The sequence below is a fragment of the Pieris napi genome, chromosome 4, assembly GCF_905475465.1.
Source record: "Pieris napi chromosome 4, ilPieNapi1.2, whole genome shotgun sequence".
Classification (NCBI taxonomy): Eukaryota; Metazoa; Arthropoda; class Insecta; order Lepidoptera; family Pieridae; genus Pieris; species Pieris napi.
Window position 1 is genome coordinate 3,491,321 of NC_062237.1, and position 12,496 is coordinate 3,503,816.

General features: G+C 32.5%; 1 protein-coding gene across 3 annotated transcripts in view; it reads left to right on the plus strand.

Annotated features, from left to right (window-relative positions):
• The window catches only part of LOC125049124 (collagen alpha-1(V) chain-like), a 64,210-nt gene that overhangs the window by 17,470 nt on the left and 34,244 nt on the right, over nucleotides 1–12,496 (plus strand). For 2 of the 3 annotated variants that reach the window (XM_047648241.1, XM_047648244.1), the window contains exon 2: nucleotides 3,235–3,509. In XM_047648241.1, the coding sequence (XP_047504197.1) occupies nucleotides 3,321–3,509 (189 nt within the window). In that variant the 5' untranslated portion in view covers nucleotides 3,235–3,320. The remainder of the gene's footprint in view (nucleotides 1–3,234; nucleotides 3,510–12,496) is intronic. The other variant, XM_047648242.1, reaches the window with a different exon arrangement.

Below are 12,496 nucleotides of genomic sequence, written 5' to 3' on the forward strand. Positions count from 1 at the left end.
AACTTAACATAAACTAAAATACATTATTAAAAGAAGTTCCATTAGGCAAGGTTCCGAAAATACTGGCAGCGTTCCCCCTTTGAATAGCTAGACTAATTCTTTGTCCGAGGTAGCTGCCAGATCTTCGGTCTCCTGTGATGTCGACTAACCTTTTTTTTTTTTAGATAAATTGTGTTTTCAAAGCTAAATATTACCAGATAGATCTATGCTTCGCTGAAAAAAAAGGTTATATCATAATAATTTTATTATAAACCTTGATTTATATTTTAGTTCACTCTAAATATAATATTTTATTACTTTGTCAATCTTGTTAATCCCTTTTATGCTTTAATTAAAATATTTCGTCGGATACTAAGTTTTCATTATTAAAATATTAATTCGAAACAGAGGCCAATGTAAATACAATTATCTTATGCTTAATAAGTTTCGAGGACTTTATTGGATACGTCTTAATAAATTAATAGAGTTAGGAATCTGATAATAATGCTTAAAGGGACCAGATAGTATTTGTTAGACGAGTAATAACAGATGCTTTTAAATAGGTTAATCCGTTTATCACGATTAAACTAATAATTTGTACATATTTTGGTAATAACTTGTTTATGAACTTTTCACTCCTTTTTTTTATGTAATAGGAGCCAAACGGGCAGGAGGCTCACCTAATGAAGAGATACCGCCGCCCATGGACACTCACACTGTTAGAAAGCTCAAAGTGCGTTGCCAGCCTTTCAAGAATTGGTACGCTCTTTTCTTGAAGGACCCTGGAGTTTGTTCGGAAATACTTCAGTGGGCAGATGGTTCCGCATAGTGGTAGTGCGCGGCAAAAACTGCCTTTGTTAACGCTCTGTTGTGGAACGACCACACCATATCACCTCGACATCTGTCTTTTTGTACTTTGCCTTGACGTCCGATAATACAACTCAGCTGCAGGTATTAGACTGAACAACTCCTCCGAAGATGCAGAGAGACCCCACATACCTACACAACGCCAAGATTAACAAGGAATGCTTGATGCTCTTGTCATTGAATTCCACTTAAATTCTAACAATATTATATAGGCATTGTCATCGACACCATCAAATTGCCGTCATCTTTTCAAAGGTTTAATAATCTATATATATAAAAGAAAGTCGTGTTTGTTACAACACTTATAACTCGAGAACGGCTGGACCGATTGCCATGGTTTTTGATTTGTTGAATTTGTTTCCGTCCCGAATAGCAGAATAAGCAATAAAATATCGGATAAGTTATCGAATAACAATAAATTAATTAATTAATTTTACGAATGCAAAAACCATATGGTGCCATCTGTTGACAAAACTACGCATCATTTCACGTCGAATTCGTGTCAGTTCAAGAAATTCCGATCTTGCGGTGAATAAGGAGATGCATAACCATGCTTTGATCCTGATCAAAAGATGTTGGATATCAGAAAGTGCTTAACATGCAGTATCGCCATATTGACGCTAGAGAGAAGATGCCTAATGTGTAAAACTGCCATTCTTCTTTCGCAATGGCAAGCAATAAAACATTTCTGTATTTGCAAAAAAGTTGTATTAATGTAATACTTAACATTAATGAAATCCTAAAATAAGTTAAATTAAAGTAACAACGATATTATAAGGTTGTAGGGTGGAACGAAGTTAGCCAGGTCAGCTAGTTTCATATAAAACTAAACTGTATTCACTAGCATTTTGCGGCATTATACAATTATGATACAATATCAATTATTTCTTTATAATGTAATTTCAATATCTACACATTTCAGGCAACATACTAACCTACATTGGAGAGGAAAATTGTAAAATACGACTGTATCGGGCAATCGTTTGTGATAAGTCTCATTTTGTGCCGGTTCGCCCCACTCATTTGTTTTTGCTGTTTTCTCGTTTTCCTTATGAACTGCGGGGTGTTTGTTGAGCTTTTCGTATTCCTCTTTGGAATGTTACAATTGCGGGAATCAATACTTTGATATTGCAGGAATAATATAGATCGTTTTAAAATCACATGATTAATTTAATGAAGACGAACCTTTAGTCCTATTATTTAATTCATTATTCATTTTAACAAGTGTCTTTGTATGAAAAAGAAATAACGTTAAAGTTTAGAGTATATATTATATATTTTCCAACAATTTTCCCCTCAATCAATGTAGGTTATCGCGTTGCATAGTACAATAGTTCGACGTAGAGTGTCCCTCACTTCCGGCCTCACGTTTACTCAAGTTCCGTTCGTAAAGGTGTTTTTAGCCTTCAACTTTGACATATACCGTGTGTTTTATGCCTTATTTTACTGTTTGTTCTGTAGAAAGTGCATAATACAAGTCAGGTGCAGCTTATTTTATGGAAAAGCGAAGCATAAAAACTTTATTAAGCGCCCATTTTCGATACCGACTACAGTGGTAAAGTATTGTGTTGTGATCAGATTTCTGCGTCTGTTTTATTCATAATTTTTCTATAAGCTAATAAGTAAAAACTTAAGCATCTTTATCGCTTTCCAGCGATCTCTTCCAGGCAACCACTGTAAGGAAAAAAAAGAATTTAATATGGTGAGCGCAATTAGTGCACAAATAAATAAGATAGACAATTGAGAAAACAATGCAATTATAGCATATGTACTAGCACATGAAAAATGGTAATATATTATTACGGCAATATGTGTTTTGTTATTCAAAATATCAAGTAAAAGTTACGGATAAGTAGATAATAAATATCTTAGAAAACGAAAGATACACGGTATTAAAATTTTCTTGATTTGATTCACATGGAAATTCCAAAGATATAATAGTAAAATAGGAAAAAAGAAGTATAGTTCATTAAACAATTCACCATAGCTTAATATATATAATATGGTGTGAGATCAGATATTGATTGAGCTATTACATGATTATATACCTATATTTAATAATCCTTAACTTTATTTTAAATGTAACTTTAGCAGACATAAAGAAAATGTTTATATAATAAAGTAAAGCCCTTTTCTGTTAAAAAATGCGTATTGTTTATACACTATTTTGATTTAAAAATGTGAAAAAAACGATATAAATAACCAATATGATTAAATTCTTAGTGAAGATTTAGTCTCACTTGGTCATTCTCACTTGGTCGTTACCTTACCATAGATAAAAATCCAATAGCCAGCCTCTACGTGATGTAATAATTTAATACATCCTATTTACTTATCATACTCAAACTTTAAACAAAAGCACAATCAGCCGGCTTTAACATAACAAAGTGATTTGTATTCACAGAAATTATTCGTAAATGCGATTGACAGTTGTGATAATAAAAATGTGGCATAGATGATAATTGGTGATCAAAATGGCGATGGTGATATCTCAGACTACTAAGGCGGCAATTGGAGGATTTTTAGCTTTGATGATATTGGGGGCTGTACTTGTTGTGGGGGCAGCATTTGGATGGTTCGATCCAAAGAGGGAGGATGAGGATACGCCAGCGAAAATCAGCGCGCGGCTTCAAGGCCGAACTTCATATGTTACGCATCGAGCCGTAAGTATATATATATTTTTTTTAAGACAATTCTCACCAATTGACCTAGTCCCATGCTAAGCTGGTAAACCTTGTGTTATGGATACTAGGCAACGGATATACATACATATTATAGATATATAGACATATAAATACATATTTAAACACCCAAGACCTAAGCAGAACACCAAATGCTCATCACATCGATGTTCGTCTCAGCCGGGGATCGAACCCGGGACCCATGGATTCGCAGTCAGGGGTACTAACCACTAGACCAATGAGTCGTCAAAGTATTCATTAACATTAACATAATCATTCATTTACATTTTTAATTATTACAATTTCCGTGTGTTATATACATTTTCTAACTCTGTACGTCATACACCCCAATATGGTTAGAAGTGTGTGGTTGGATTACCCTGAAATAAAGAAATATATTTTTAACATTTTATCAGATTTTTGAAGTTATATTTGATTGTTTTCAATTTCTATAACTATATATTCCATGGAGAAGCCAACGTCTACTTATTTAGTTTATGTTAACAATAATCTTTATTTCTTCTCTCGCATATACATACAAGGTTATTATGATTAAACTAAGATGATTACATTAGGAAGTGTATGTGAGAGACTGGTCTCTGTAACAGGAGACCTGAGTGACAGAGAGCCAGCCTCTCCACCACCGGACCGGAACACGTACAAACAGGTCATTGTCATAAGATACAATAGAAGAAAATAAGTATTAAGTGCTAAAAGAAAACTTTGCAAACGGAGTCGTAAAAATAAATTTGGTGTGTGTTTGTGTGTGTGTGTGTGTGTGTGAGTGTGTGTGTGCGCGCGCGTGTGTGAGTCTCTCTCTCTAAGTGTGTGTGCGTGCGTGGATGTGTGTATATGTGTGGGGGAGTGGGTGTGTTACAGTTATTAAATCTTCTGTTTCATCATAACGTCTTCAGCCAAGTAGTAACCATTTTTTTACAATCATATTTACATAACTCATTATTGCAATAGAATAATGGTACGAAATGTTGATAGATGGCACAGTTCGTTCACATTTTAGTAAAAATTTCCAATGTAAGCACAGGTCAAGACATCATGGGTCAAATACTCATTGACAAGTCTAGTCGAGCTTATCTATCATTAAGTATGTCTCGAGTCACCCATACATACAAAGCCACAAAAGCGCTTTAATGGGGACAGTCTCGAACCTATTTAGAACCTACAGGAAAATATCATTTGCGTATCTCCGATAAGTTGGAAAATAATTAATAATTTCGTGCCCCATTTATACCCTGATTCGAATTTCAAACTCTTGTCAGCGGAAATGATATTCATTATACTTTCCATGGATAACTTATGACTCGTAACAGTTAAGAGTGATATTTTGAATATAGAATGGAGAAGTTTTGACCTCCTTTGAAACTCCTATGGACCCGGAAATTTTTCAGTAAACCCGTTTAAAAAAATATCATACGTAAATATATGACCGAAAAATATAAGTTACTGATCCGAAATTTTGATTCTTTTTTTCTAGGTTTTTGCTAAAGCAATTGGTATGTAGGTACTAAAACATAACGGAAGAATATACTTACAATAGCAAACTTTTCAGTTTGAAAGTATAAATATAAATGAGGCGGTGTACCGGTATTGTAAGATAACGTAAAAATATCGTGTAACATGGTCGTAAATTTGTTAGTATGATTTTCAAGATTGCTAAATGCTTAGAAACGATTCTTAGATCGGTATATTTTTTAACCGGCAGTTAGTTATGACCCTAAACCAGATATTAACAATAAGGAATCATAGACACTGAAGTTAACCTAATTATCTCGAAACTATTGTGTTCCGTTGGAGATATTTTATTTAAGTTACTTTAATTGTTCGACGTACATCGTCGCTTCACTAACTCGAAACAATTGCAACAACCTAATGAATATAATAACTCTTTCCTTTATAAAAACGATTTCAATCTAAGTATTTAGATTTTGAAGTTTTTTTTGCGCGTTAATTATATGGTAGATGATAAAAAATAAATACATGGCGCTACAACCTTTTTTAGGTTTAGGTTTAAAGACTTTATTTCTCAAAAAAGACAACAAATGTCACTTACATGAGAATAATACTCTAGATAACATAACATTGTAGTCGTTCTTAAAATAATCACAATAAAATATAGCCGTACATGCAATAAATTTAAAAAATAAAAGTAAACAAAGAAATATGAATTAAAAGTAAGTAATAAGTAAGTAATAAGAAATGAATTTAAAAGTAATTTTGTTTAACATATTCACTTAGCTTCGATTTGAATGAATTGATAGAAGTAATATTTTTTATATATGTGGGTAGTTTATTATACAGCTGTGCGCCTTCGTAGGTAAACATTTTTTTGCCGTAGTTCGTACGTACTTTAGGTAATGCAAGATAACTCGTTCGACGCATACTTCGTACACGTGGCGGTTTGGAGAAAGCTAAACTAGTATGGAGAGAACTTGTTATAAATTTTTATACAAGAATACATGTGTGATAAATATAAAGTTGTTTTAGATTCATTATGTTTGTGTCTCGATATATATTTATGGTAGGTGCAAGATAATTATAGTGGAACAGTATTTTTATAATATTATTTTGTAATACTTGAATATTTATTAATTTAGTTTTAGCGGCGCTGCCCCATACTTCAATTAAATAAAGTAGATGTGGCTTGACCAACGAGTTGTAGATGGTGTAACATACCTGACGTGGGATACACCGAGCAATGTGTCGAAGTGATCCCATAAGTGAACAGAGCTTAGATCTGATGTGCTCAATTTGTGTATTCCACGACAAACCGCTATCCATTCTAAGACCGAGATATTTTTCTGTACTTTTTTCTTCTATGACCGTGTTATTTATTTGTAATGGATCATGAGGTAAAACTTTTTTATTTTTAGATTTAAATATAATGTAGCATGATTTCGACGCGTTGACAGTGAGTAAATTATATTGAAACCAAGTGAAGAGTAGATTAAGGTCTTCTTGGGCTCTGCTGAAGATATCTTTGATTGAACTGCCAAAGTAAAATAAACACGTATCATCTGCATATAAAGTAAGGTGACCGTTTAATCCAATTTCATGCAAGTTATTTATATAAATAAGAAAGAGTAATGGACCCAAAATAGAACCCTGTGGAACGCCGTATTCGATAGGCAACGGTTTACTCTGAGTATTATCTATTTTAACTACCTGAAATCGATTTTTTAAATATGATTGAATAATTTTGAGAGCTGTGCCTTTGATTCCAATGCATTCAAGCTTTTGTAGTAATAGTTTATGGCTTACAGTATCAAATGCTTTTTTTAAATCAATTAATACACCTAACGTAATGTTTTTATTATCTATGTTGGTCCTAATTTTAGTAATTAAGTCAATAGTTGCAGTTAAAGTATTACTTTTTGGTCTAAAACCATACTGTCGTTCAAATAAAAAATTTATAGACGTTAGATACTTTGTAAGACGGTTATATAGTATCTTTTCAAGTATTTTACTTATTATGGGTAGCACCGAGATTGGTCTATAGTTTCCAGTGTTAGTTTTAGATCCAGATTTAAAAATGGGAGTAACTTTAGCTATTTTTAGAGAGTCTGGGAATTCTCCAATTTCTAATAATTTGTTAAAACATTTAGATAGGTTTTTAGCAATATGATCTTTTATACATTTTATAGATTTTGTGCTAATACCGTCCAGGCCTGCACTACAATGTGTATCCAAATTATTTATTACTTTTAAAATTTCGTCACCACTACATGGTTCTAGTATCATCAAGTTTGTAGACTGTTTAGTTGAAGGTAAAGCTTTTGAAAAATTATCATGATAGGTTTTTGGTATTTCGTCAGCCAGAATTTTACCTATTCCAGTGAAGTATCGGTTAAATTCCTCACAAATATTGTTTTTTTTAGTAATTTCGATAGAATTTATTATAATTTTCGAAGGCCCACAGCTAGTATTTGTTTTATTTTTTGCTAGGTCATTTACAAGGTTCCACATTTTTTTCGGATTATTTTTTAATTTTATGAATTTTTGAAAGTAATAGGCATCTTTGGTATCCCTAATGCGTTTACAAACATAGTTTTTATAGTCTTCGAATTCTTGCTTTGTAGTTTCACAGTCACGCATGTTTTTTAATTTTATCCATAGTTTATTTCTTTGGTTTATTTCGCTGATTAAATCATTATTAATCCAATCCTTTTGAGGTTCATTAAGTATTTTCTTTTTGATTATTTTACAGTTGTTTACGTGATCTATAATAGAATTTTCCAGTATCTTGTAGTCATCATTATCTTCGTCAAGTCCAAGAGTTGTTGTTAATTTTCCCAATTTTTCGTAATCGATCGCTTGGTACTCGATAATTATATTTTTAGGTCTGGGCCTCAGATTTCTGTATCTGTTTCATGATCATTTGTCAATCTAATAGGCAAGTAATCACCTGATCAGCCTTCTGTGCCTTTGGGTCTAAGGCAAGCCGATTTTTCTTCACCAAGTTTTTCTTCACCAATGGTGCACAGCCAGGAATCAAACCTACGACCTCAGGGATGAGAGTCGCACGCTGAAGCCACTAGGCCAACATTGTTCTATGGTAGATGATAAGAACTATTATATATATACAAACATAGCTTAAACTGTTTAATTGCCCAGGAACTTGATTGTTATTATATTATTTAACGTTTTTGTATAAATATTACTTTTAAAAATGGCAAAAATAATTTAAAATGTTCAGTGCACGATTATCGTAGACTGTAAAGATAAGAGCCGCTGTAAGCTTTCAAGTAATTTAGCAATTACGTCATCTGTATATTTTTGAATTTAAAATGAGCGCACGAAATCCAGCCTATAAAATAATTTTCCCTTTAAATTTTCTATTTTTCAGCCCATCGAGTTTATTATATTATAAAATATTTTATTACGAAATAATGGACTTGTTTTAAAAAATGTTTCGTTATAATTTAATTGTATATATGAACCGTTTGAAAGTTTTTCGACACAGTGACCTACTTTTAAACAATGAAACGACACTCACATACGTTTGTTTTAAAATTGCTGTTGCTGATATTTCTTTATAATCTAAATTTATGATTTACTTAATTGCATTGTAAATGTGTTTGTTAAAATTTGTAAAACATCGCTGGTCCTAAAATTACAATCAAATAATTAATATTAACAGCGAATATCCATTCAATTTTCTTATATAAAGTGGTTTTAACACTGAAAATAATCACTAGTTAATAAATTTTATTTAGAAACACAATGATTACTGATTGTTTCTTCTTTTAAATTTTATCTTTTGTTTGTATATTTATTCGTAGAAAGTAGATTCATCCTTTGATCTTATATTGTGTGAATATTGATAAGTTGTACACAAAGTCGATTTCTGAATTGAAGATATGTCGGAAGTTTTACTGTAAGAGCAAGTTAATTGCCCACATAAAATAAGATAGGATTAAGTGATGCAGGCAATTTATTAATTCGTATATTTCATATTAAAACTTGTATTGTTTTTCGTTATCTACCAATGTATCAGTGTACCGAGCGTTGGGAAGATTTTGTGTAAATAACATTAATAAAATATGCTTTTAGATAGCAAAATTTGGCGAAGTAGAACTTGGAGACTTAGGACTAGTTCAGAATATTTGAATTAAATTTTGATTGTGCTATTTTTTAGATTATAATGTATAGTAAAAGATGTGGTTGTGCAGTGAGAAATGCTTTTTACAATAAAAAAAAGGGTGCGTGTACTTAAGTACGCGCGTAAGAAGTTATACTTCTTTGGCGTTATTAAAAATAGTTTTTGATTGCATGCGAATAATTAATTACAATTAAATAATCAAAGACTGGAAAAGGAGTAAATAAAGTTCAGTTTACATTTCAAAAATTAAATAAATAAATATTTATTATTTCTCTTACATTAAGTGTAACATAAATTCTATTATTATTCGAATGTTGTTTTTAAATTATGTCCAATGCCGTAGCATCTTCCGTGGGCAACTTCATTCTGTTAATTTTGTGTCACGGTGCGCGCGCATCGTAAAATTTCACTCTCATCAATTTTTCATAACGCGCCTAAAGAAGTATTACTTAAAAAATCTAATAATTCAAAAAGTTATGATTGATAATATTATACAAACACGCATAGTTAAATTGTACAAACAAAGGTTTCAGCAAATGAGAATTGATTGTGTTGAAAAGGCATTTAATCAAAATTAACGTTTGTAGCTGTTAAATATGTATCGAAACAATAAATTATGCTAGAACGAGACATTTTGATGATGAATGAATAGGAAACGTTCGTGACAGGCGTCATTAGTACGTAGATCCTTCAAAAATTAAATGAAAAAATCTTTGTCTGCAATGACTCGTAAATAATGTAACTATTTTTGTATTTGATATAGATGTGGATGCCATCGAAATACCATTTTTATTTCAACGAACAGTCTAACCGTATTCGAGTACGTTGCCGGCCTTTTAAGAAAAAAGGCCGGCAACGCACTCGCAAACTTTTAGTTCAATAAAAATAACTATCTGCTATAATAAAAAAAAATAGGGGTTGATTGTAGAGGGGTGAAAACTAAGGGTTGTATGTTGCATCATAAAAAAATAAAAACAAACTTTATTTACTAAAAATTAAAAAAAAAATTCATTAAAAATTTCATAAGAATCGGTCGAGCCGTTTCGGAGGAGTATGGGTATGATTTTTGAATTTATAGTGCCTTACCATAGCCAAATCCTCGAGTCTCAATCGCAATTTGACCGATCACAGCAGCAGCAGACAGTGGCGCGTTCATTCAGATTTTTTAGTGATAGATCAAATGCGAACTATTCAACTCCGCTGGGAATAAAAGTGCCAGGTGTCGACAGCCGAGGATAGAGAAGTTATTTTGACCTGAAATTAATAGATCAATTAATTATAAATAAGGAACAATGAGCCCGAATCACTAAAAATCAACGATCAACACTTAACACTGAACGGATCTAATTGTCAGGGTTTTAGTAGTATTACCTGTGACTGCTGTATCAGCCCTGCGATTCTGTAACTCACTTTTCGAACTCACACAGCGGTTTTCGCATCGGCGGTCGCTCTCAAATCAGTCGTGAAGCAGTCATTTTATGATTTGGCATTCTGAAAAGGTGGAAGCTTGTAGTTTATTGTTTATGCGAAAACCACTGTGCGAGTTCGAAAAGTGAGTTACAGAATCGCAGGGCTTAACTGTTTTGAAGACCTCTCCTCGCGACTATGCTGCTGCCTAGTCGCCAAGTTTTCGTCACGTTTTTATTTACAAAGCCTATTCCGAGTGCTATGACGCGAAGTATTTGTTTCATATCACTCCTTGCATCTGAAACTCGAAACAAGGCAATCTATATTTATATCCAAGTTTCAAGATAAGAAATTGAACCTCCAGAGAGTTGCCCTGGCTAGGTATTGTGAATATGCTTAGCAGGAGTAAATAAGCCCTGGTAAGGTGTTCTAGACACAATCTTGTTATATACCAATACTTTATTATTATTAAGCCTTTATTGCTGACACCCAGTATAATATATTAACACTTATTTAAGTTATAAAACCTTACTTAATCTAATACATTATATGAGCCGTTTTTGGTAATTAGCGTGTCCTGTGACACATAGGCCTCTTCCAGCTGCTTCCATTCATTTCTGATGTTAGCTCTTCTTGTCCAAGTCGTGCCTCCTGTTCTCTTTATATCTGCCTATCTCTTGCTCTGACTACCTCTTTTTCTTTTTCCACCGAGTGGTTGCCATTCTGTAATTATTTTTGTCCATTTCAACCTGCTATCTCTCATCATGTGCCTGGTCCAGCGCCATTTCAATTGCCTTATTTTCTTCATAATAATCTCTACCAATAATAACTAATACCTATAATATATCTGTTTATATTTAGAAGTAAATGATTACTTTATAAATAATATAGTAAAATTGTAGATACTTGCCATTTCTAAAATCTAAGAAGAACGTCTTGGTAACAATTTATTTCATATGTTTCGTAAATCTCTATATTGCTAACTAGCTGGCCTGGCGAACATCGTACCGCCTATCAGTCGATTCTTTATTTTTTTAAATACTTATTCTGCTATTCGGGACACCGGTCTAGCTAGTAAGATAAAAAAAAGAAAGTTGATAATACAACAAATACATTATGTCAAAAAATAAAAAATTACCTTCCCGGAACCCCTCCAATATGTTATAAACTCTTGAACTTTATGATATGGTATTAAAGTTCAAATTGCCTTTAAATATTATTACGAATATTTTGTATGGGAATATAGAAAAGTGTTGTTTTTAGACTTTTTCACTCAATTTTTTTAATTTTTCTCTACGTAAGAACCATCCTCGTACTTCAAGGAATATTATAAAAAAATCAGACAAATCGGTCAAGCAGTTTTAATGTTATGTCATGACAACGGAAAACGGGTTTCATTTTTATATATATAGATTAGATTACATTGTCACCCCGTAAGTTACCATAGTGGATTTTAATAAAATATATTAATACAAAGCATTTTCATACATATACTGTAGGCAGTTATTGGCTCTACACTCAGAAGTTTAAAACATTACGAAGTCTTCAAAGGTAATGTGATTCCCTGTTAACAATATTCACAAAACAAGACTGCGACTGAAAATGGAAAGGATAATGCTATTCAGAAAGATCGCCCTCCAAACGTGTGTGTTTCGTTAAATCCCAGGTGTTTATACCTAAATATTGTTAGGGAGAACTGACGATTTCTCTTTACAATGTATTTTTTATTCTCTTCCAATGCGATATTGGAATGAAACACGTACGTATCAGATAATTATAATTACTCAAATAATCTAATACGTGAGCAGTGTTGGCCTAGTGGATTCAACAACTTGGAACTTTTTACCTTCCGAATCCCAGAACCAACATTGGGTTCCGTGAGCCTCTTCACAGGATGTGTTCTACCATGGATTCTGCCACTACTATTGACCCTTTTTAGCACTCC